Source organism: Watersipora subatra, chromosome 3, assembly GCF_963576615.1.
Source record: "Watersipora subatra chromosome 3, tzWatSuba1.1, whole genome shotgun sequence".
In the NCBI taxonomy this organism is placed as follows: domain Eukaryota; kingdom Metazoa; phylum Bryozoa; class Gymnolaemata; order Cheilostomatida; family Watersiporidae; genus Watersipora; species Watersipora subatra.
Genome location: NC_088710.1, coordinates 12,631,722 through 12,659,131, shown reverse-complemented (window position 1 = coordinate 12,659,131; position 27,410 = coordinate 12,631,722). Strand labels below are relative to the sequence as shown.

At 36.5% G+C, this 27,410-nt stretch overlaps 2 protein-coding genes across 2 annotated transcripts; both read left to right on the top strand.

Moving 5' to 3' along the window:
* The first annotated feature begins 325 nt into the window (after positions 1-325).
* LOC137391031 (NAD-dependent protein deacylase sirtuin-6-like) lies at positions 326-9,727 on the top strand. The gene is made up of 7 exons (XM_068077370.1): positions 326-662; positions 1,085-1,192; positions 2,650-2,777; positions 5,354-5,442; positions 6,657-6,737; positions 8,103-8,188; positions 8,296-9,727. The coding sequence occupies exons 1-7, from the start codon at positions 458-460 to the stop codon at positions 8,694-8,696; spliced, it is 1,098 nt and encodes a 365-aa protein (XP_067933471.1). The 5' UTR covers positions 326-457; the 3' UTR covers positions 8,697-9,727.
* Positions 9,728-15,493: 5,766 nt separating this feature from the next.
* Positions 15,494-27,304, top strand: LOC137390158 (protein Wnt-4-like). Its single transcript, XM_068076437.1, has 6 exons — positions 15,494-15,726; positions 16,157-16,382; positions 18,696-18,834; positions 21,892-22,027; positions 24,547-24,815; positions 26,263-27,304. Exons 2-6 carry the CDS (start codon positions 16,309-16,311, stop codon positions 26,722-26,724), a joined length of 1,080 nt encoding a protein of 359 aa, XP_067932538.1. The 5' UTR covers positions 15,494-15,726; positions 16,157-16,308; the 3' UTR covers positions 26,725-27,304.
* Positions 27,305-27,410: the final 106 nt, after the last annotated feature.

Here is a 27,410-nt window from a genome sequence, read left to right as displayed (position 1 = left end):
AACTCAAACAGCAGGTCTGAGTTAATTTAGGCTTAACAAATGGCTTTTAGTATTAACTCTAAAACTAGTAAATGCACAATTTTTGCTTCGAATGCATATCATACTTCGATTTTGTAGAACACCAGCTTGTATTTGGTAACCAAGTTATTTTGGCAAGCTACTTGTGTTGTGACACCTTCTGTTAAACTAGGTAATTTGCGATCAAAGTATCATAGCTGTTGGATAATTTTGTCATCAACAAAGTTTTACTTCCATTGTCCTTGACATTTACTAGACAAAGCCCTTCAAACTAGATTACTATTTCTGTTGTAGGGTCACCGAACAGTCCAATTTATAATTAATTTACCGGTTGTTTTAAATGTACAAAAACCCAGCTCAAAGTTTCTAATAGTTTATCGTAGCCTGTCTGAATATTTTTTACAGAGAGTTACTTCAGACCATTGTGTAGCTTGTAGTTATGTCTGTAAACTACGCTGCCGGGTTGTCACCATTCGCTCATAAAGGCAAATGTGGTCAACCTGAGTTCACAGATACGAAAGAGCAGCTTAAAGAGAAAGTAGATCAACTGGCAAGTTTAGTAAAGGAAAGCAAGCACTGTGTGGTACTCACAGGTGCTGGGATCAGCACTTCAACTGGTATTCCAGACTTTAGAGGTCCTGCAGGTATATAAAAGTATTATATGGCAGATTCAGAAAGATACCCCATCTCCTACAGTGTGGCAGTTTCGAATGTCGAAAATTTGCCTCGAAACAAGCTATGAAATAATGCTTTTGTAAAATCACAAATTGAACTTTTAACTCGCGTGTTATACATACCCTAAATTATATTTTTACACTCACTTCTCATAATAGTTTTATATAATGCAATTGTTTGATTGCTATTTGTAGTCATTTGCATTATTCATAATTTTTCCAGGTTCTGTAACCAATAAAATACAATATAAAAATATTATAGAAATATTTGATACTATGATTTCAATATACAAAGTAAATAGGGATTAATTTCTTGTCTCAAGGTTTGACCGTATGTTTTGGGTTTCGTTTAAATATTTAGCTATATATAACATGTACTATACTTGGTTTAGGTGTTTGGACTTTGGAGGAAAAGGGTCTGGAGCCTAAATTTGCAACAACATTTGACAATGCCCATGCTTCATTTGCACATATGTCACTCGTGGCCCTGGAGAAGGCTGGTGGGTTATCGATTGCGCAAATAAGAGCTGAATTATAACATAACTAGCTGCTTTAAAAATGGGTTGTCCGTTATGTTTTATGAGTTCCGTTGGATGGTCACATCAAACCTTTCTGTTACACCTTCAATGGATAGTTGGTTTCATATCTATCAACTTACGATAACAGGTGTTTCTGTTTCTAATGAATTCTATAGCATGCGTAGCTTTCAGTTATGTTGTTGGATTTAACTCGCGAGTATGAGCAGACATGAGCTATGAAACTGGAGACCTCTCATCGACTACAACCTTCTTACAGAAGCCTTAAGTTTGACTAAGCGCATCCTTGTTAAGAACTAATAATTCAGATCATGAAAATAATCTGTCTCTAGTCATCCTCTGATCTGGGCATTTTCTGATCTTGGCGGTAAGATTTAAAAAAGATAACTATTTGTGAATTTCTAGCCCGCAGTTCCTAACTCGGTGGTGGAATGTTATACAAATGTTATAAATGTTATACATAACTTTTCTTACGTCCATGGTACTACTGATTACATATAATCGCCAACACAGCTACACATTTTTCAAACCGAATAGAACTCGTAGGCTATGATCTCACAAATAGTTATCTTTTTAAATCTTACCGATGTTGACTTCTCGTGACCATGGCATCTCCTGACCTGGACATCCACTGACCTTAACAGCTTCTGACCTTGACATCTCCTGACCTTGACATCCTTTGACCCTGACATCTTCTGACCTTGGCATATGAATAAAACAAGAGTTTTTTTTCAAAGGTTATTGCTTGTAGTAGGTATAGCTGGATGTTGCCATCACTTTGTATCACCAGGGAATAGCAGTTAGTAACCTAGCTGAATCAACTATACGTTGTTGGTATTGTCATTTGTTTTATAGCAAACCTGTAGAATAGTTTGATGTAAAAATATAACTAACATTGATATTCTATTACAATAATTCACAAATTGGTATTCTTCTGTAAATAAATTTGGTCAAAATATTGATCGAAATCAGCGACACAGAAATTTTTTATCTTCAACACATAAAAGAAAAGTGAAAAACAATTATTCAATTACAACAATACTATATTAATAAGTTTAAATTAACAAATATTATCTATTACAACAAAATATATTGCCTGTTGAGGTTCATATTTCATGAACTTGAATTTTATTTTTTAATTTTCAGGAATATTTCGAATCAGTTTACAAATATCTTGCATCACATAGTTCCAAAATATATATAGTTAGAGAGGGTTCATTTTCAAAACGGTAGAAGTTTATGATTGAACAGACAGAATTTGTGACTTTGGAATAGTAGGTGGTTACGGTGTGTGTCTTTGAGGATGGGAATAGCATTGTTGTTCTTTTTTGTTTCACAATTGTTGTTGTCCTTCAATAAGCTTTCATTATGATAAAGCAAGACATTGAGGATGCTAACGTTTATTCTCTGTATATATTCAGGTATTGTGAAGCACCTCATTACACAAAATGTTGATGGCTTACATCTTAGAAGTGGATTTCCTAGAGCTAGTATGTCAATATTACACGGAGATATGTTCACAGAACAGTGTGACAAGTGCTCTCATATGGTGAGTCAATATTACTGATGACATGTACATTGAGCAGTGTAGCAGGTGCTCTGTCATATGGTGAGGCAACATTGCTTAGGAATATATGTTCTTTAAGCACTGTAGCAGGTGCTCTGTCATATGGTAAGTCAGTATTACATAGGCCCCTGTTCATTGAGCAGTGTAGCAAGTGCTCTGTCATATGGTAAGTCCACATTGCATAGGGATATATGTTCATTGAGCACTGTAACAGGTACTCTGTCATATAATGAGTCAATGCTGCACAGAAGGATGCGCACTCGAGCAGTGTGGCGCATGGAATTTACTATTTTTATATTTCGGATTTGCACTCCCATGATTAAATAGTGCTTATCACTCCGAGCTTCTAGAAAGTATTTCTCCAACTTTTCTGAAAGTTTGGAATACCAGAGAGTTAGTTTTCAGAGTGAATCTCTCTAGCCGGCCATCAATATACTGCCAAGTCTCACGCGTCCTAAAAAGTTCATCTACTCCGAGATTTTCTTTCTTTGTTGGAAAAAATATTTTTATAATAACACACAGCATTTCATTTATCTTAAAACTCAAACACTTGATGATAATTGCAGTGAATAATGATATATATAGGATGTATCATTATGTAAAAAAATTAATTGAGAAAATGTAAATTGTAAGCGAAGAACTAAACTAATGAAGTTATAATCAGTGATAAGATTGGTTTATTGTTACTTCTGCCTTACATCAAAGACAAGTTAATGCAGGTATAGCCTTAGCGGTCTAACCTAGACTACATGAACTTATATGCTGCACCTATTTATATGTTTCATATTTACACTGGGTAATTTACACGTTTATATTCGATCATTTTATCCAGCCTCTTGATATCCGTGATTTTAAAACAATAAAAGGAAGGTATGATGCTCCCTTTAATGTTATTCAAATGCCATAGAACAAACTAAAGTTAAGGAGAACTGCGTATATATGTACTCTTTTCCCAAACTGCAATGCTCTGAGAGAATTACTTTGAATGCTGAGTCAAATATCTGCTCAAGTTTTGGATCGTATGTCAAAAATGGTGGATGAAGAGGTGACTGTAAATCGAATTTGACTGAAAAACTTGCGAATGCTTCAGGTTCCTCTGAATAAACCCGCTGCTGTCACTTTTGATCTATTAGTCAACATAAAAATAATAATAAAGCCTTGATAAAAATGAGCATCAGTTTGTACCCATTAGACTTGCTATCTGGAGCATAGCAGCCGGTGATCATTGTTCGGTGGTCAGTGCTCTGGCATGAAATCAGTAGGGCAGTGATTCGAACCACGGAAGGACCATAGACGGTGTTAGAAGGATTGTCCAACCACAATCACTCTTATGTCAAATCTCATAAGCAAATAGACTCCCTAGCTGAAAGAAGTAGACTTTTTAGTCGGAGAAATGACGGATAGTTCTACAGTTGTGCCTACAACTATCAACAGCCCCTATCATTTTATCACGTCAACTATAACTAGGAGAGAAGCTACATGTAGTTTTGGAGTTATCATCTCATGTTGTTATAATTAGCTTGATAACAGTGGTTCATGATTTATGATCCAGGTACCCATAATTCTGTGGTACTCGGTAGAGTATTCTCATTAGAGTGAGGTTGTGGGCCTCTCTAGGTCTCCTATAAGTGAGGTAACTGGTTGTCAATCTCAGACTGACTTTTAATTATTGAGCAACATTTAGGTAAAATTTATCAAAACTAGCTTGTTATGAAATGGCGAATATTATTAAGCCAATGGAAATAAGGCTTTGGTGTGACATAGTTTATCCGGCTTCTTTGTCCTCATTTCTATGGGCATATCCATTTGTCATAACAACAGTATAATGAATAATATTCTGTATATATCTCAATGTTTGTCTGTGTTCTGTTTGTCTGTCCGCGTGTCAGGTTACGGCGATTAGGTTTTAGGAATGAAAAGTCTACTGCGCACTGAATTTGAACTCGCAACCTCCAGCTGTGCAGACAAGTATTTATCCAATATACTACGCTGTCAAACTGCCTATACCACGCTGTCAAACCGGTATACAATGGAATAAATTGGCACATACTTATTACACATGCCAATCCTTTTTGGCTTCACGCTTAACACTGGGACCAGCGTTATGCATGAAGCCATACGTGAAAAAAATGCTTAAACTCACATGGCCAACAAGACTATTACAATCAGGAGAGATCTGTAGTAGCCAATGCAGCCGGTAAAGTATAAATTACACAGAAATAAACACAGTTCACAGAAATAAACATAGTGCACAGAAATAAACACAGCACACAGAACTAACAAAACGCCTTCATTTAAAAGTTAGAATGGTAAATTATGTGTATGTTGAGCAAAAATTAATTTCCTGTATGAAAAACCTTTTTTGTTATCTACGCAACAGCGGACATTCAGCTATAATAAACAATGAATAATAATATCATCTTTCGTTCTCAATTTTGCCGTTGAAAATTTAAGTTCCCTCTGAGAAAATTCCCAAAACCCAAAGATAATGTCCAAAGAAGACAAGAAAGTCCTAGATTTTGAAATAAAACTCAGAAGGAATGGTTGGCTGGTTATAGGTTATCAGACGTGAATCTTCCAAAACTATGGGACTTAAGCGCACTGGTGCTTCCTGTCAACAAATGTCAAAAAGAGGCAACAAATGCAGGTGGGTACTGGCGAAACTTCTTACAGTGTTTTATCAATGGGTTTAGTTGTTCCTTCAGGCTAGAGTTATTCGAGTAAAATGTTTTCGCTTGTACTGCTGAGCCACATTCCTTCTGGTATGCTATGCCACTGTGGCTGGACACTTTTTGCCTACCCTTGTTCTAACGTTACTCTCGACTCTAGGTATATTCATATATCTGTACCTAAGGGTGTCGATTCGGAGCTATTTAATTGTGACCGATTCACAAAGGAAATGAAATGGCGCTGCGCACCTGAAATGTTGTTTCCACATGTGAAACCGAGGCTGAGTTTTATAGTGCTTTGAGGATGGGGTGCATACACATAGCATATACATATGCCCATTACGTTAGCAACAGCAGGCTTGCACCATTCTATATAAATCAATTTGCCGTGTTTCTAGTTATAGCCATAAAGTTATAGGAATGAAAAACCGCTTCGCACTGGATTTGAACTCTGAAACACTGGTTTTGTAGAAAGATTCACTAACCACTACATCACGCGGTCACTTTGCCATACTATGGAATACTTGTTGACGTTTTTATCACACCTGCCAGTATTTCATGGTGCGCAATACTGCTAGTGTACTAGAAGAAATATATGTGCCCAGGCTTCCCCAAAATGCTATAAATATATGTGTAAATAGTATAAACTGGATTAAACTTATAGCGCAGACAGAAACAAATAAACACTTTCATTTAAAAGTTAGAATGGTAAATATATATATAAGTTATATATAGTTATATATAAGTTATATTTAAGTTATATATATATAAGTTAGAATGGTAAATGTTGTATATGTTGATGTCAAAATAAATTTTTTGTGTAAAGAATTTTTTTATTACTTGTTCAATGCCAGGAATTCAGCTAATAGCAATATATACTTGCCGCAGGTTGTAGTTTAGGCATAAGGCAAAAGACTGACCATCACATTTTATGATTTTTCAGCTCAAACGCTTGAATCTACTTAGCACTTTCAGTGTTATTTTTTAAGACCTAAACTTCTAGGTCATGGCTGCTCTTTATTAATTCAAACTCACTTTGCAATAGCTGAGTTACTCACTGAGCTACTCATGGTTAGAATAGCCAGTAAGCCTCAGGCTTGTAGTCAAAATATTTTGAGTGTTAGATTTAATCATCCAGCTGTTTCCACGAGTCATTCGTCTAGTAAGAACTCAATCTGTCTGGTGTTTGTAGGGGTAAAATGCGTGATACAATTTTGGACTGGGAAGATGCCCTACCTGATGAAGAGTTGGATAAAGCTACAGATAATTCTAGGTTGGTCAGTCAAATCATAAATATATACATTTAGCTTTGCAAGCAATCGCCTTCCTGCAAAAGCAGTAACTATCCTACACAAGCAATAGCTGTCCTACACAAGCAGTAGCTATCCTGCACAGGCAGTAGCTACCCTGCACAAGCAATAGCTACCCTGCACAAGCAATAGCTATCCTGTACAAGCAATAGCTACCCTGCACAAGCAATAGCTACTCTGCGCAAGCGATAGCTACCCTGTACAAGCAATAACTATCCTGTACAAGCAATAGCTACCCTGCACAAGCAATAGCTACCCTGCACAAGCAATAGTTATCCTGCGAAAGCAATAGCTACCCTGCGAAAGCAATAGCTCCATCACACAGCTGTTTATTTTGCAGCTAGTCAATTTCACTTCGGGATGTACACAAAATACTGACATGATTTTATGCTTTATATTAAAATAGGTCACCCTATATTTTGATGTGAGTTGCTTGTAAATCCAGATGAGATTTACCGGCTACCAGGATACAGTGTTTACATTAATACAAGGCTAGTCATAGATGTACCAAGATTTAGTCCACTACATTATTAGAAACCGTTTAGCTGGATCGCACTCTTCCAAATGCTCTCGTTTGACCCTGTCTTGATGCAGTGTTGTTTAGGTGTGCTGAAAAGTATAGTGTTAGTAATCCAGTAGAACTTGGTGACATAAGATGAAACAAGCATTGCATATGTTTCTTTGAAATACTTGCAATAACTTTATACTGAAATTCAACTATGTTTATTCTGATTAAAAACTGGTCAAGGATGGAAGCAATATGACTTTTTGTGATTTCAAACGTAAAAATAGGTTCATTTTTCATTAAATGAATCAGTTAGATATATAATAATTACAAAAGGCTTTGAGCACCAACCACTTAGTCTGGCCACCGCAGCATTTGAATAACATTGTAGCCACATCAGATCTCTGCTGGCGCGAAACCTGGTGGGTGTAGACACAAACAGACATGGATTGTCAGAGTTTGTGGTAGTACTATTTTAGTTACGTGAAAAGCCATGTCATGCTATTGCGTATTCATTTTAAGAACTAAGGCTTAGTCATGCTGTAACGGTTAACCTATACATGTATAGAAGCTACATCAAGTGAAATGTGCGGAATGTTAGGCATTTTCAAATGGGCGAGTTTGTCAATGGGTTTTAACTTTGGTAAACAGTTCCATGTCACTGAACTAATGTACAGGTGTGTGCTAGACATTTGCTTTTGTTATGTGCTACCAAAGGATAGTAAACATTGTGAATGAGAGTTGTGCTTTTTGTGTAAAAGTTAGACAACTCCGATTTTGTGTAGTTGCGTATTGATTATGCTTATGTAACCATACATTTTAGGTTAGCAGATGTCTATCTTGTGCTTGGTTCTTCTCTCCAAATAATACCAGCAGGCAACCTACCTCTTCAATGCAAGAAGTCTGGTGGTAGGTAGCCATATGAACTGTATTGAAGTAATTTATAATTCTAGCTTTTTACAGACTTGCCTGAATATCCACCTTATCAGGTTATAGCTCGGGTCTGTGTATTGCAGGTAAGATTGTAACTGTCAACTTGCAACACACCAAACACCACAAGAAGACAGACCTTGTAATCAACAGCTATATAGATGATGTTATGAAGGAGTTGTGTGACCAACTAGGAGTTGTTGTTCCACTGTTTACCGCTCCAACTCTTATACTAACTTCAACTCACAAGTACCCTCTTCCGACTGACGTTAGCAATATCAGCGTGGACAAAAATTTTTTACCTCCAACAGCAAAGAGTGCATCTGATGGATCAAGTTCCACACTTGGGCTAACAAAGGAAACGATAAAAACAGAAAATCAGGTCGCAGCCACTTTGGGAGTTGTGAAGAGAAAATGTCATAACTCCTTAGACTGGAAAGAGGGGGTGAAGTTGACAAGGCTTGAGAAAAAGGTGCCGGTGTCTTAGTCCTTTTGCTTCTGTTCATCCACTGTCTTTATCTGATAGCATACTTTGTTGATCTCATATATTACCCAGTTCTCTCTTTAGAAAGTTCAAGGTCAGTTTTCAAAGCGTTCAAGGTCAACTCAGAAGGTTGCACGCAGATTAAAGTTTTTTACATTAGAACTAAATACTGATGACTATATGCACTCAGACATATAAGGCGTGTTCGGAATAGCTAGACACAAAGACTTCAGGGCCTTGTGGTCTATTAGATTGCAGTTTTATGGTTATGGCTAAACTGAGGATTACCAGCTAGAAGCGCTTGGGTCATGAACATTTTCCGGCAGCCACCATCCAAGTCTCTAAGAGATGAATTGTATTTTATTAAGCTTAAAGTTCAGTTGCTGCCTGATGTGAAGGCACTCATTTTAATCATGTAATACTCATTCTCACTTTTAGTGGCTGGTAAATCGTGTGTAGAGTAGGGGAGACAATTCTACTACTTGTTCAGACTTACAATAGATTCGTGAAAGGGGCATTCTTGATGTGTAACCAGGCCAACTGAGTCAATATAAAGACAAGATTTAAGTCTTGCTTTGGGTAGCAATGCCTTAATTCTCACAGAGACATTAGTTACACAGTCCGGATGTAAACGAAATATTGTAGTTTTTACGTAACTTAACATTTTCTCACTGTACCAAAACTTTTGTAATATATGTAGGTGTTATTCGAAGTTGTTCATGCTGGTTTGTTAGGATCTACCCAGTTAATAAACATATTTTTACAGTTTTGTAAAACTATATTTCTTGTATATATCTTTTATCTTGAATTAAATATTTCTAGCTTTATGCAGCATAATTCGTGGTTGTTTCACTAAGTTTCGCATTCGATAACTATTGTTATTTTGGAATAATATCAAATACAATTATATTATCTCTTATTTGGACTTGAATTTATGGTTGTTCTTGTGGCATCAAACATATCATTCTGATATATATGTACATGTATATATGATAGCTAGCCTCTGTTTCGCAATAAATCCTATACCAGGAGGAAGACCATACGCGGTGGTGGCCTCCTAACAAGAAAAACTGAAAGAAGGAGCTAGCCTCTGTTTCATACCATTTGTGCTTCTCTTCATGCCCTTTTAATGGCGTCTTTTGTCAAAAAGTCAAATTCCTAAAGCCTGAATATTATCTGGCAAAAGTGAGTCATTTCTTTACTACCGCATAAAAAGACTGTTCGTCATTGTTTAACATTGTCGTATGGGGTGTTTGTACTCCCAGTTATATTGCTACTACTCTAGGAATGACAAGACCACGTTATGTTGAGTAATCATGTGTAGGTGTCCTAGTTTGTATGGAATCGGGCAGCATTCTAGGAAGGTTCCTTAATGGCCTGGTCTTGGTAGTGTTGCCAATGGCTCAGGAATTTTGGGTTTGCTCCAGCAACATACCAGTTTTTATTGGTAGTTTTGGTATTTGCTTTCCTAACATGTTTACCACAAAGTTGGCTATTCTATTAAAACATGGTTGATTGGCCACAATACTACCTACAGGTAGTTCCTATTACGGGCCTGCTCTAGTTACTTTACTCACACACTCTGTTAAATGTAGTGTTCTTCTCTATCACTATTACAAGAATTACGGCATTCATTTATTGACGTTGCTTACACATGTGCTTTTCATTTCTTCATCCCAATCTTACGTATTATACTGCTTATTAATGTTAGATAGATATAATTGCTGTTGTTTCTGCATGCTGTTTTAGCTGTTCATACTTTTATTCGTCGATATTATCCATTTCCTGTTTTTATCTGTTACACCACTTTTGTTTGTGTTTAAAATATTTGTACATTAATTTGCTGATAAAGATATGTTATGTTGAAAAGGGCATACTTGATATAAAAATATATAATATTTAGCTGCTTTTGAAAACCCTTCAAACCATGATTGTTCAAAGCAATATCACTTATAGACACTCTGATTGGTCAACACAATATCACCTATAAACACTGATTGGTCAACACAATATCTCATATGAGCACTGTTCTGTGATTTGTCAACACAGTATCACTTATGAACACTGAATGGTCAACCCATATCACTTACGAACACTGATTGGTCAGCCCAATATCACTCATGAACACTGTGATTGGTCAAAACAATATCTCTTACGAACACTAGTTGGTCAACACAATATCGCTTATAAAAACTGATTGGTCAACACAATATCGCATATGAGTACTGTTCTGTGATAGGTTAGCACTATGTCATGATTGGTCAACACCATGCCACTTATGTGCACTGCAATTGGTCCACACTGCCATTTAAACAGGCTAAACAAATGCATACATTTAACTTGTGTGTGTGTGTACATTTTACCCTTTCATCTTTGATTACTAGAGTAGCTCGTCTAGCTTAAAGTAGGCACTGCAGTTGCCTCATGACGTGATACAATTTTCAACTTCTCTCAGCTTGTTCATTGGTGTTACAACGAATGATTAGTTTTTCTGGATGTTGACAACTTCAAGTGGAAAATGTAAGAGAACCCATGAGCTTTTATGGAAGTGTCACTGACAAAGCCTTTCATTCCGCTGATAGGCAAACACAAGCGACAATCGCTAGCCTAGCGATGGCAGAACAACCGACAGTTTAGATTCCTTAAAAACCCCCTAGGTGGTAGCAAATAAATGTTTCTACTTGTCATGACACGCAACCTGTTGCTCACTGTCACATCTGCTTAATCGACACCTGTCTTCACTTGGTATCAACTACATTCCCTGTTGTCATTATATCTTTAGAGACACCTGCCTTTCTTGTCATGGCGTTTAAACTCTTCTATTGCTCTTATAAATAGATAAGCATACATGTACTTCCTAAATTATTTTTCATTTATTATGTAATAACAGACACGTGCCTGCGCCAACGGCTAATGCGTAAATGTGGAAAACTTGCAGAGCTTAATGTTTCTTTCCAGCGGGAGTTGTAAAGCTTCCATATCGAGGTGACATCCATCCTTAGTAATCAAGCCCATTGTGTTGTGCATGACACCCATCAGTGCAAAGAGAGTCTCAAACATTATCCAATTAAAATAAACTATTTTCAAGTAGTTCGGATGAAAGAGGTATTAGTTGAAATTTGATCGGGAAATTTTTGGTAGTGAGCTCTTGTGATTGAGATAATTAAGATGCTGGAGTGACTGAAGCTTCATTATATTTGCCCAGCGGATACAAAGAGCTGGTCTATAATGCCTTCTACCTTATCGCTAATCCTCATCTGTTTTGCTCCAAAACTGACATCTTTTCTTTTGGCAAATGAAATGTTGTTTGATTGTAAAGATAGACAGAGAGAGAAAAGCAGCAAGTAGAGGCAGCGGAAGCAGTCTCAGTGATTCGCTTTATTTGTTAGCGAGTTGAGTAGATTCTTTCCTGATTGTTGGCTCAGCATTCTGAAATCTGTTTTTCAAACTTTGGTAAGAGTAGCAAGCACACTGTACAAAGCCGTGAATACTGGACTGCAGTACTCACGGCTCAGTACTGAGTATTGTACTGAGCCTTGAGTACTGGACTGCAGTACTCACGGCTCAGTACTGAGTATTGTACTGAGCCCTGAGTACTGGACTGCAGTACTCACGGCTCAGTACTGAGTATTGTACTGAGCCTTGAGTACTGGACTTCAGTACTCACGGCTCAGTACTGAGTATTGTACTGAGCCGTGAGTACTGGACTGCAGTACTCACGGCTCAGTACTGAGTATTGGACTGAGCCTTGAGTACTGGACTGCTGTACTCACGGCTCAGTACTGAGTATTGTACTGAGCCTTGAGTACTGGACTGCGCCTTGAGTACTGGACTGCGCCCTGAGTACTGGACTGCAGTACTGAGCTACCAGTTTTCACCGAACTCTGTATTGAAAAACAAAATAGGATTTTTTTCACATTCAAAACATAAGTATAAGTTTTACTGGGGCACAAAATGAACTTTGCATTAACATCGCTGTGTTCAAAGAAAAAAACAATACAATGCCTGAACTCACAGAAAATTGCACATATTTTTATGAAAGCATCACCTTGCAAATCAGTGTGACTTCTTCTGTAGCCTTTGAGAGAAAAGTTCAGAAATGCATGGCTTCACCTTGACAAGTACGACTCTAATACCATTTTCAAAGACAAGTTGATTCCTTGTCTTCGTTTTTATGTCCAACATACTCAAAAATAATTGCTGGCAAAGATATGTTGTAACATATTTTGTGTCGTGATCTCTGCCTAACTCCTGAGACTGACCCACCGAACCATTAGGGTTCGATCAAACTTAGTTTAGGAACCACTGCTCTACGTCTTTGTTTGTATGCTTTAGGTAGTTAGTTTAGCTCAATCTAGGAGTCCTGGGAATATCATAGAGTTCACAACCCTCAGTGCTTGTGAACAGCAGACAGATCCAGAATTGGAGATGGAGCATTCCTAAAGTACAGTGGAGGAAGTAACCTTGCTGTTTGCAATGAAAAATTTAAAGAGATAGTCATTGGATTAAGCAAGCTATCTTAAATGAAAATATGACTACAGCCATCTTATATTCTCTGCTCATCATGCAGGCTGCAGACGACCCACGTCCCTAGAAGACCTGGAAATCTAATGGCAAGTGAATATTCTAGACAGAAAGGCATAATTAACAACAAAAGAGTCAGGGGAATTAAAATGCCAGCATCTCGAAGCAGAGGAAATTTAATTTCCACTTTCTTTTCTGAAAGTGCAGGTAAATTGCTAGAGAGAATTGCTTGTGGTCGTGTAAACATGAGACAAGAAGGCCAAGCATGTATTGTTTGCCTCAATTACTAGTACGTTATTAGAAGTAATTTATTAACAAAGTTTTCCTTTATGCTTGTAGCATCTCTGAGTGATATAGTTTAACCCAACAAAGATAATACTATTTAAGTTATTAGGTAAACGTTGTTCAGATTCAAACGCATTCTTGACACGCCAAATAAAGACCAATAGAGTGATTACACCTATGAAGTAGTCCATGAGAACCTGTGAGAGCTGTCTCTTCTCTGTCTGTCAATGGCAGCATAGCGGAGAAAGTGCCGCTAAAACTGGGACATGATTATCACAGATTTGAGTTCTAAAAAAATCCAGTAGGAACTAATCTATTCAAAACATATTAAACACAACAAAACACTCAAAGTAGACATTTTCCAAAAAAAATCCAAAATAATTTTCAATGTGGCCGCTGTCGAAGTCGTGGCAGCAAATTAAAATAAAGCAAAACTATAAACTCTCGACCTGATAAACAGCATTGAAATATTTTTTACTTTATCAAAAGATATTTAACAAGGCAACAAAATACTACAAAACAACGAAACATTTTGATAAGAGCTGGTCATACAAAACGTTTTATTGAAAGGCTTTGTGGACATTCTCTCTACTGTGAGAGAAGGTTGTTCATATATCAATAATAGTAGCTCTATAAATGAGTCATTCTCAATGAACTGCAGTGTGTATCACAGTAGAAAAAGTACTATTCTGATCAACTAGACAAGAATATAGCATTATCGGCATTGTCACCGTTTTTGTTGCTGGTTGTTCCACTGTTCGTGTTGATATTATCCCAGACCCACCCTGCTTCTCTATCCCACCCAATCAACTCAGAGACAAGTGTTGCAATGGCAGCTTATTTTACTATTTTATTATGTAGGAATAATCCGACGTCAGTTTATAGGTTCATCAGCAAGTTATCTACGACAGCTGAACATTAATTTGTAAATTTGATGGTATGAAAGGTACTTTTGCTTGTGAACCGAAACCAGTTTTTATTGTTTTTCGGTAAACGTTTTTTTCTTTAAATCTATAAATTAATAACTTTGATCTTGGAATTACTCCATTAATAACTACTAATGAGAGACTTAGGGTGCTGAAAAAATTATTTAACACTTACTTTTTTTCAGCTCACGATTTTCTTTCTTCTTTGTTTTCGCGACAAAGTTCAAAGTTCAATGAGCTGAAACCAAATCTTTAAACCGCTTTTTACCAAAATTACCTTTAAAACAACTTATGCTATTTATGACAAATCTAAGGTATTATTACAATACGAACAGAATAATGTGATAATATAGTTGTAGAAGCTACATCAATTCACTATGATTGCCAATGTTGAGTTAAATAACTGTGAACCAAATTGTTGAAAAAAGATGGCAAAGACCAGAGCGTGTAGTAAAAACTAAAATGTCCGCTGCTGTGTAAGACGGGAACTTGAGAATTCAGGGCTGCCTCATTATCCCTCGCATTATTCTAAGATGTTGTTTTTGGCTCATTATTTGACGGGACCATGCTAGTCGTGTCGATAAGAATAGCTGCTATTTCTCTCCTACTTGACTTGTTTATAATAAATTGATAGTTCAACAAAGCTTCAAACGCTTTTATTCACTAATTAACATCCAATGTTTGTTTTAAACATAACCTTAAAGACTGCAGTCGTTAGCTTGACAAAGGCTGCCTAACCGCTCTTACAACGTTATTTCAATTACACACTTTGATTAATCATTTTAAACATCAATCATGAATAGCCCAATTTCTCTAAATTCTAGATAAGATAAGATAACTTCTGTCGCATTTTGCAACCTATCAGAACTAGAAACTGTGAACCGCAAGAGACAATCACCTTCTTAGTTTGCAAAAGGTTGTCAAAGGTGAGTGAAATTTAGAGACCATAGGCTTTAAAATCTGAATAATTACTCGTTACCCCCTGAAGCTGTTTGAACCAATTAGTAAGGATCCGAGGCTAGGCTAAACGCTTGCATGCGTGTGTATGAAGTGAGCGCAGTGCCATTGCCTCAGTGTTTGCTCTGCTCCCTTGCCATTATATGCAGAAGACACCAAGGGACAACAATAAGACAGACGGTTAACCAGCGGTTTCTCATTAACAATAGACTATCAAATTACTGCTACTGGACTCTGGTAGAGCATTTCGTGTGCTCAAGGCTGGTCTGACAAGTGCACACTTCATTTCTCACGGATATTTTCACCTGTCAATCTTCAAGAGCTATTTGCATTTCTCAAGAGTAAGTCTCAATAAGTATTGTAACATTTTGGTTATTTCATCAAAGCGTTTTCTTCTTTGATAAGAATTCTTTTCGGAAAAACCTTTTTGGAATAACGGTTAGATGCACTATGTGTTGTTACTGAGGTGTTAGTTTGTGAGACATTCAAACTTGGAAAAAGCACAGTTACCTGTTCCTCAGTTCCAGCTACCTAATGAACACCAAAGCGTTAACTTCAGTGGATCAGTCTATTGGGTAGCTATTTCGCTGCCCTCCTGGGTGTTATCCGCTCTTCGCTAAAGCTTCCTTCATTTTTAACACGCCTTCATCTGTTATCACTTATTTGCCCTAATCGCTGTTAAAATGCTATTCATATTTTACTCGTTGTAATATTCGTACAACATAAAGGTATGACGCAAAACAAAACTGCTACCATTTATGAATTTTACAGACGGAGAAAGTTTTCCTGCTTTAAGACGGCGTGACAAGAGGTGCTTATTATCAATAGGAGAGGAACTTTAAATTATAATGAGAAGTTGAGGGTGGTTACTGCGACGTCTCCCAAAATATCTAACCTACACACAAAAACTGTGACTAGCTAAAATGGATTATTACCAACTCACTATACTCATTACGATTATTCTTGGAATGCTCAACAGAAGTGAAGCCCAATGGTGGTAAGTAGCTAAGTCTCGCTGCCGAAATCTGACATTGCTTGGAGTGTGGGAAAGTGCAGACGGAATTGGGCAACACGTTGGGTGTGACGCGAGGCTGTGAGGTGCGGTCAGATATCTAAGATAAGAGATTCTAATTTGTCATGTTTTAATCTTCAAATGGGGATAATTAATTACAAATTCCAAGCATTTGTTGACCCAAAAATCCTATGCAAGCGTGATTTATGGCCTTTCAGTTCGCTGGCATTACATCTGTTCAAAGATGTTCAGCTTTAAGAAAACCATCAGTGATCCAGTAAGTGACCCAGCTTGTTTTTCTTGAGCTTGCCTTGTTCTAAATATAAACACAAGTTATAGCTCCTCAAACTGAGTCAACACGCTGATTCCAACATCAACCTTGTTATTAAAATTTTAACATTCCGATACATCTTACATCGTTTATTTTTATCCCTGCTCGGTATAGAGTTCATATGTCACTTTGACAGTTCTTATTCTGGAGTAATAAACGCTCGCACTTAGGTTGTTGAATTCAGCTCAAATTCAGACTGACTAGGTTTTAGATATAGCTCCCAATTCTGTTATAGTAACACCATAAATTAAAATTTCTAATTCGGCTCAGGCGCTTGCTCTAGGTTCGTATCTGTTTGATAGCCATAGAACTAGCTCCACTCACAGCTCCACTCACTGACCACTCGAGTGCTCTGTCAATAAACGATCCTACTCAGGCGCTGGAGTGAGCAGCTCAGATCATTGCCTAATTTATTTGCTCAATTGTTAACTCTCTCTTGTCAAGAAGGACAAGAGAGAGTAATCAGTGCTTTCCTACTATAATGTGTCGAATGATTTAATGAGATTGCCTTTGAAATTTATAAATTTTTCATTATATATCAAATATCACAATATTATATGGGATATTTACTCAAACGGTAAAATCTGTCAGTTTTTCAAGATTTATACTGCTAGATAATATTCAATGTCAAGTAAGGCTTGACTTTGGGCAGTGATGCATCTTGCAGATGGGGTCAATAGGAAGTGTCATCAACGATGTGGGTTCCAAACCTACCTATGATGTAACTTTTTATCTTTGAAAACGCAATTTTGTTTAATGAGTTGAACTGTTGTAGAAAGAATAGTGACACCTTTATTCTGATAATATTAATGTATAATAAATTGAACTTTTATTTTTGTGTTACTGATATTAAAATATTATCATATCTTTTATGAGTTTTATAAATTAGTCTATTGTGTAATAAATCTGTTTTTAAACTATTTCTAATCACCAAGAAACCAAACATTTCCTAAGTGATGCATCAAAGAAATCCTTTTTTATTAAGATTAATGCATCCGATCAATTTTTAAATATGGCAAAAAATGATGAAGCATTCTTGACCCATTCATTCATAATGGTGATGACGTGTTCAACCACACTCTGTACAAAGTCACGAGGGGTTATTTGGCCCACCGATACAGCGTGTTGTCAGTCAATCAGACATTGCCAAAGGCTTTCTTAGCTTTGGACGCCCTACAAGTACAATTCTAATCTTTAGAAGCCCTTTAAATTTCCTCAGTTGCTCTGTGCTGTTCCATACATCGGCAAATATCAAACATAAATACTTTGACAAGCCATCTTAAGCAAGAGCCTTCCCTTATATTTAGGCACCGACTTAAACATCTGCCTGAGGATATTGTGAGAGACTTACTCAAATGTAAAATTAATAAGTGGAGCGTTGCGTGCTCAGGGCTAATATAACTTTTAAATATGACAGAGTATATGGCTAATTATGGTGGCCTCATTGTTGAAGAAAATATGGTGACTCCATTAGGAAACAAGATTTCACTTTGAGCAGCTTTTATCTCCATTAGTATGCTGGCAGTCTGTCTGCCGTGAGAGATCATCATGTGTAATAACTATGTGCCCAATTATTCTTGGATGTAAAAAGGTGGTCAAGTGGTGCAGTAGTAGTGCGATTGGCTGTGATGATTAGTACCTGGGTTCGATCCCTGTGCGGTGCAATCTTTTTTGTAATGCTCTTTGCTTGGCTTCATCTAGATGGGCACGGCTCTTATTATAGTAAAGATTTCAGCTCAATTTGTACAGCATCAGCAGATGCACTGCTAGTTAAAAATTAAATCCCAACACTAGTAGCCTACACCAAATGGTTGATGTTTTAAGTTTTAGAAAAGTATGTTTTTGTGTAAATCAATAAACTCCTAAATTTAAAAATAGCTTGTTTTTTCGTATTTCTAAAAGTTGACTTCAAAAGTAGAAAAAACATTTTGTGAACATCGAATAAGGTCTACATTTTAATAAAACAGGTATTTGGGGGTTGTGGGTCCTTACACAGCTACAGAATATGGCATTGAGCAGAAGCCAAAAGAAGCGAGATCAAAAAGAGCTCAACCTTGTGAAGATATGCCTTTTCTTGGAGCGAGGCAGAAAGAATTGTGCAACCAGGTAAGCTGCAAAAAATAGACAAGAACAGGGTTAAATAATTATGATGTTTCTAACGTAGAATCCTTTTTACTATGATGGATTTGTTCTGAATAATTTGACTGTTGGTAATAATTATTAGTACTTGTCTCCCTTGACACACGAAGATGATTGCATTGAGCAATATAAAATAGGCCTATATCATTGAACATCTCGCTAAAATATTTATGCATGAAGTTGATGTTACCTAAATAGCAGGTGTTAGATAATGCCAGCTTGAATAACAATTAGATGTCTGTGAAATTAGATGCAGATGCAGTGCGTTTGCATCAAGAGTAGTTTCTTTGATCTACCTACCCGAACCGATTAGTTATCACTGAGCTGGGTGCAGAAGTTTCCTCATTCGAATCTTTCTTATTTTTAAGCTATAAATGTTAACGTTAAATGTTAAATGTTAACGTACAACTTCCAGAGCTTGTTTACAACTTTTCCGCCTGGGCTTGAAATAATTCGAGATGCTTATTTCTCATCAAATCCTTTACTTAAGGAAACTCGGCTACATAGTTTTTCTACCTTTTTCTTCTACTTTTTTCTACTTTTGGTTTAGGTAGAATTATAAAACTTTTACCACTTTGTGAGCGATAAGTTTCAAGGATAATCCCAAATTTTCAAATCAATTGGATTACTAATTCCTGATATATGGCCAAAATTCTGAGGGCACTTCTAATCTACTGAGAAATGAAAAATGGCTGCTGTTGGAGCACTAGTTTCTGATGCCGGACCGAGTTAAAGTTTTGATAATAAAGGATGAATATTATACAAAGTTTGAAAACTCCTTATCCTCAGCACCAAGATTATTACACTAAAGCTAGTTGTTGTTCTATTCGTACAAAACAGACTCTATGAGACTCGGTGTGATGAAATAATTATGTTTCTTCAGTTATCTATAAAACATCACTTTTTAGATGTGTGAAATAAGAAAAATTCACTCCATTTGATTTCTGTTTTTTTCATTATTTTCTACAAGCTTGGAGTATGACTCAGTTCAGAGATCAAAGGAATTGTGCTGAGTAGTTTCACAGTCGATGGAAAGTTGTTAGTACTGTGTAAGTCTCTAGGATCAGGAGACTCACTTGCTCATATGTACAGAACTAGACTTCAAAATCTTAACACTTTTTGAGACGAGTCTATGTTTTGGAAAAGCTAAGAGTGTTTCTTTTATGACCTTCCCAGTTGATGTTTTCGAACTGCTTAAGTTTTGCAAATCATTTTTATTTGACTAAGCGGCTGAACATCGAAAGACATCGTGAGCTGTTTGTATAGGAGTGTAATCTTGTAGGCTTGGTCTCACTTTCGCACTCAGGTGACTCCCATGCAAACTTGAGATTTGTTGGTTGAGTGTTTTTTGTAGGGAGCATGAGTTTCCTACAAAATAGTATAACAATAGTATGCATCTAAACCGTTTCTCTGTCAATTAATTTGATTTTAACTTCAATTCGCTACTCAATGCTGACAAAAGCAAATCAAGCTGTGACTAAAAACATATTAACAACATAACAGTAATTTAATAGTATTTAAAAATGTAAACATGTAATTTTTAAAATCTTGACAATTTACAACTACAATCTATCGAGTAGGAAAATGTTGATAAAATTGTCCAAGCAAAACCTTTTACCTACTAGTTCCAGCAATGCTTTAGTAAATTTTCACAACTTTATTATTAATAGTAATAGGGTCCATGGTAAAATCCATATAGGGTCCATATACGATACAAGTACAAAGTACAAGTATACAGGTTGAACTATAATCTCATACCCCCACCGACTGTTGTGGAAGACCTGAGGAAAGGTTTGTAATGATTGAGGCAGAAAACAGCATGTGATGATCTGGTGATTGAGTGTGTAGTGAGTAAAATATGCCTCCGGAAGCACCATTAAAAATCTTAGCCTGAGATCTTTGTAAATAGTTGATGTTCATGAACCGCCTAACAAGCTGATCATCGTATCACCAATGTGTTCAGTGAAGGCTAAATAAATGTTTTTGTTGGATTCATTTTCGAGCTATCTTCTAACCCATAAAGTAATCGCCGTGTTAATCGCATATTCACTGTTTCTATGACGCCCATGATTCGCAAATTTGAACCAATCTGCAAGTTAACCGCATCATGGAAACGGCGTAAATATGCAAGCTAAGCAAGTTTTGCGATTCGCAAAACTTTAACGGATCCATCATGCTTACGAATAATGAGAACAGCACTTGCGAATGATGCGCATTAAAATACCACGCCAGCTATTCAATTTTAAACATTTTCAATACTTTCATCGTCCTTCTTAGATTGAGTTTCACATGTTTGCGACGCTAACACGTGCGTTGCTAAATGTTAACTTATAGCGTACAATTCCTTACCTTTTTTTAACAAGGCGCCGGAGTCAGTCCACATGATACGAATGTCCATAGAAACATTTAACTAGCATGGTAACGCAACTCCAAACCCGTCATGATGCGCATCATGGAAATAAGTAATTGTTGAAAATTTGGATTGGAGGAAAACTTCAGGTTTATAAACACTCTTTAGCTTCAATGATGGCTCTATGAATCCCATTTATCGAAAGGGCATTTTTATGTTTTTTTCAAAAAATCCAAAACGCCCTTAAAGGACATAGCCTGTTTGCTCTTAACCACAGATTTATATGGCTCTGCCGATAGGGCTATTAGAGCCCCCTCCTGCAGACTATATGGCCTGAGTTCATCACCAACATTTACAAAATTTTTGAAACTGTTCTTATGCATAAAATGAATTGGGTGAATCAGCTAGAAAATCTATTTGAATAACTATTATTTGGATAATGTCTGGAACCTCCATATATGTTTTTGCATAAAAGATCACTGTTATTCAAATAAACCTGATTCATGTTGCATAAGAATAAATAATTCTGTGTCAGTATATTTATATATAACATCTACTTCCTGTATTAGATGATCACAATATGGAATGCTGACTGTTACATAAGTCTTAATGTATGATGGACATTCAAAGCTGAACAAAACCTTTTTTTCACTTATTTTAATCATTTTATTCAGGGAGAGTTCATTATAGACGTAATAAGTGAAGGAGCAGCAATGGCCATTTCAGAATGCCTCATACAGTTCAAGGACAGACGATGGAACTGTTCAACATTTGATACCACTGATGTCTTTGGCAAAATACTAACTCTTGGTAAGATGATATACAATACTAGCGATCGAGGAGGTCATATATAATATACTAACTTTTGGTAAGATGATATACAATACTAGCGATCAAGGAGGTCATATAAAATAATAACTCTTGGTAAGATGATATACAATACTAGCGATTGAGGAAGTCATATAATATACTAACTCTTGGTAAGATGATATACAATACTAGCGATCGAGGAGGTCATATAATATACTAACTCTTGGTAAGTTGACATACAATACTAGCGATTGAGGAAGTCATATAATATATTAACTCTTGGTAAGATGATATACAATACTAGCGATCGAGGAGGTCATATAATATACTAACTCTTGGTAAGTTGACATACAATACTAGCGATTGAGGAAGTCATATAAAATACTAACTCTTGGTAAGATGATATACAATACTAGCAATTGAGGAAGTCATATAATATACTAACTCTTGGTAAGATGATATACAATACTAGCGATCAAGAAGGTCATATAAAATACTAACTTTTGGTAAGATGATATACAATACTAGCGATTGAGGGAGTCATATAATATACTAACTCTTGGTAAGTTGACATACAATACTAGCGATTGAGGAAGTCATATAATATGTTAACTCTTGGTGAGATCTTGTAAAGCTGTAATACTCTAGATGTTTTAGTCAAGGTGGTACGCTTAGATATAGAAATTTAAATAAAAATTAAATTTTTATTAGAATTCTTAATTCGTTAAATTTAATTATTTAAATTTAATTCTCTATAGCTCTGTAAAAACGGAGTGAAAACAAACCAAAGTAAAAAAGGAAGCTACATAATTGTTTTGAATTGATATCGACGCAGGCTCCAACGTAGCAGACAATCGCTTAAGATAGCATGAATTTAGGATTCAGTATGTTGGCATTTGAATCTTATCGTCTGCTGATGCAGCTGGCAAGCTGCATTTTTGCGAAAATAATAACTTAGCAATTACTATGACTTGTTACGACTAACCTTTACTATAATAAGAGCTGTGTCCATATGTCGGTTTGTTTAAAGCTACACTTGAATGTTAGCAAAAACAATCGTCTCATGATAGACTTGAACTCACAACTTTCAGCTTGGTAGACCAGTGCTCTACCACCTGCACTAATCAGCCACCTTGCAACTACTTTGAATAATTGTACATACAGTTATTACACCTGAAAATCTCTAAAGGTGCACTAGATTGGCAGGGTGCTAGTGACAATAAAAATAGTCACTGACAGCAGTTTTAGTGGTCAGCATACAACCAACACGGGCATTGTTGAAAATTGAAAACTGTGTATAAATCTTGCTGAAGAGTAGGCTACACATGTTGAAGCATCAGCATATTGTTCCTTTGCCGAAGCTGCGGTGTCCTGCAACAATGGCCAAGCTTAGCTGCCAGTTTATAGACTGAGATTATCTAAGTGCTTGCTAGACTCCACTCGGATGTAGCCATTAATCAAAGCATAACTAGCAAGATTTAACAGAGTATCTAACCAACATGGTTTCCTGTTAGCAGGAATGTTACAATTAAAATAAAGTATTGCGGTTGCATAAGATTTAATACGGTTTAATTTTTTTACTTTTTTATATTTAACTTTTTTCTGAGAATGATTTTATGATTAGAAAGATTGTTATGACGGTTTGTTGTATCAAAGCCATTCTAGTCGCTGCCATGATTATCCACATAAAACCATACTACCACTACTTTTCTGTGGGATTAGATTTTCTCAAACCAAATAAAAAAAGGGAGATAACTTTAACCAGCAGCCGTATGAAATACTGTGAATTAAAACTTATTATTGTTGGCTTATTGCCAGCATTTGCAAAAGTAACCTCAGAGATCTGATGCAAACCGGGTCATAGAGAGAAAACATATTCTCAATGAACGGCTCGCAATTTTTTTTATAAATTTTTACTGTTAATCTCTAGTGAGAAAGCAGCTTGTTTTTGTAAGATTAAAAGTTCGGAATGTGCAGTTTTATGATAATAATAAAACATAGAAGGAATTAAAATCTGATCCGCCTCCTCATGCCACATCGACCTCTTTTATACGATTTAAATCTCAGCCTATTGGCTATTGGCTATCACAACCAAGAGCTATAACCACCTAAACCCATAATGTGCTGCTTATAAAAAATATTGTTTCCACTCTATTGGTAATATGTTAAAAATATTGTTAACATAGTTGTATTATTTAAAAATATGTATAAGTAAATTTGTCAATATATTAATTTGTTCTCAATATTTTATTAATGAGCAAATGTATTACAAACACTCTGAATATTTATCAATGCCTTTTCAATATGCATAAATATACTATCAATATATACCAGTACATTTTCAATATGTGCCAATATAGTATCAATGTTTGCCAATAGATTTTTACATGTATTAATATACTATTAATATATACCAGAGCATTTTCAATGGGTACCAATATCTTCCTGATGTACCGCTGTTCATTTTAATCAGTGACCTCTTATAGTAATAGATGTACACGTGCATCAATATATTGTAGGAGTCAAAGAGAAGTCATTTGTCTACAGCATAACGTCAGGAGGAGTTATGCATGCCGTCACCAACGCCTGCGCCAGAGGGGAAATTGGCAACTGCGGCTGCGACACAAGTGTTTACAACAGAGACACTAAAAATCAATTTCAGTGGGGTGGCTGCTCACACAACCCCGACTTTGGGGCAAGGTTTGCGAGAGAATTCGTGGATAGCAAAAATGCGGATGAGCCTTCAGAAACGAAGATGAATCTATGGAACAATGAGGCTGGTAGACAGGTCAGTGTGTGCTGTAATCTTATGAAAATGAAAAAAAAATGGATTAGCTACTGACAACAGGAAGCCTCAAAACTCAAGTGTGCCTTCAGCTCAGCGAGAGTAACTCAGGAAATATGATATGAGACTTTTTGGAACCGGTGAATCATGCATGAGATTGCTGTGCCAACTTATTAATGCTAATTTTAACCAGCTGAGTCCAAACTAAACAGCTTGGTGGCACGACCTTGGCACAGAGTCAAACGTAGATTTGTCTGCTCCTCGTTACTAAACCTTAAGCTGGGTAAACAGGGCAATGATCACACAACATTAGATAATTCTGAGCATACGGTTTGAGTAAAACATTCATTTAATTAAATTAGACCCATGCTTCTGACACCTTACCCACTAATCTCTTCCTAGTATCTCTCGCTGTCTCTCATTACTGATGACTTTTTTGGGAAAACTTGAGAGCCTTAAGCTCACTGCGTTCCGTTCATATCATTTTACGGGAATCTATCCGAGGAATGCAAAGAATAACATATATACAATTCTCGGAGCCAGCAGTCTTAGCGCCGTTTAAAAAGTCACAAGTCGAGTGTGCAAGTATTTATATGCAAAGTTTACATAACGGTATTCATAACACAAAGCTAGCAAAGAATAATATAGCTCGTACCAAAGCCGTTTTACTTTTCATATATGTATGACCTTCTTGTCACAGGAGACATGGGGTATTTGTGAAGCTGCGGCTAAATATTTCCTGCGCCATTTGAGTCGATGATTTATGGGCCCCGGTTATTTCACAAACCTCAAAGCATACCGATCGTTATTAATGCGCGATATTATGACCAGCAGGTGTTCTTCCCGAACTCTTTGATCCGTCTCTATATCGGCTAATTATTTTTGTTGCTACCCAGAAAGCAAGCGTAGTTAGGCCAACCTCACATAATTTAAGTGCTTCACAATGGTCAGTCTTTGTAAAGCTTTATTTGCACAGGGAGTATATTAGATTATCAGGCGAGGGGACGCTGATAGACCAGCTTGAAAAGCATGATCGATGAAGTCCAACAGGACTATTGAAGCTTGTTGTTCCTCAAATTATACCGTTTGACATTCTTGTTAAACATGTAGATGCGCATGCTGTGAATTATGTAGATATAGGAACACAACAAAGCGTATGTGATGAGTGTAAGGTTATTAATTGGACATATTCGAAGCCTTCCAACATGACAAAAAGACTAATGACAAAATTATAAAAAATTTAAAATCTTTTTGCCCGAACACGTTTGCTTATTATTTTATGTTACAACTCCTAAACTAGTTTCCATTCGCTATCACACGCACAACCTTGGTAAATTCATTTGTTAAGTTATAAATAGCATTCCATAAGAACAGAATTCTACATGTATATCAGCATTTTATGACAGTTGTCTATAATAGCATTTGATTGGTTTTTCAAATATGTTTGCAGATGGTGAAGAAGGAGATGAAAACTCTCTGTAAATGTCACGGTGTTTCGGCCTCATGTGCAATCAAAATTTGCTGGAGATCGTTGGCAGGCTTTAACGAAGTTGGAGACGCCTTAAAAATCAGCTATGACGGCGCCAAGGAAGTTAAATACAACCCACGGCGCGATGTTTTGAAACCGGCACAAAAACATTACGCTAAACCAACCAAACAGGATTTGGTGTACTTCAGTGAGTCGCCTAATTTCTGTGACTATGACCCTAGTGTGGGTTCTCTCGGCACAGCTGGTCGAGCCTGTAACAGAACGAGTCAGGGGCTCGACAGTTGTTCTTTGTTGTGCTGTGGCCGTGGTTTCTACAGCCAAGTCAAAGATGTCGAAGAGGACTGTAACTGTAAATTTGTTTGGTGCTGCACGGTGGAGTGTGACAAGTGCAGACGGAAACAGGAGTTCAACTATTGCAAGTGATGATGTAAAACAGGTTGGGGGTGTTGGAGAGCTAAAGCTTTCGACCGATTTCGCAAAAAATCATAAGATTGCTGTCTTCTTACTCAGCGGTCTGAGCAGGATATTTCAACACATCTGCTTGGGAGCTTAATGAAAAACCCACAGATGTTTAATCTGTTTTGTAATTAAAAATTTAAACTTATGTTTGAGGTCAAAAACATTTAATTTGCACTATAAGTATTAGCTTACTAATTAATGTACGGTTGGGCAAGTAACAGTGGACAGTTTGCACTTCATCTTGAATACATGCTTTGTGATGGCATCAAATTAACTAAATATTAACTTTTTTCTAAGGTATATATTTACCTTTTACTCAAACCTGATATCCTTGTCGGAATATTGTTCTGGCTGCAGTATTAATATTTACAGAATATTGGTATTACCCAAATCGGTTTTTTCATTCTATTGTTCAAATTGTTTGTCAATTTCTCTCAGCCATTTTACACGCATTCCAAAATGGTGCACATACTGTTGAAGATATATTTTTGGAATTACTTAACTGGCTGGTAAAGCATAATACATATTATTTATCTTTCAGGAATCGCTAAAAAGGCAATGAAGTAGAAACAGTAACAATGTGTACAGTTATTATAGTTATATGTGATACATATACTTTAATATTGTCAGGCTGTCTTGATAGGTAGTAA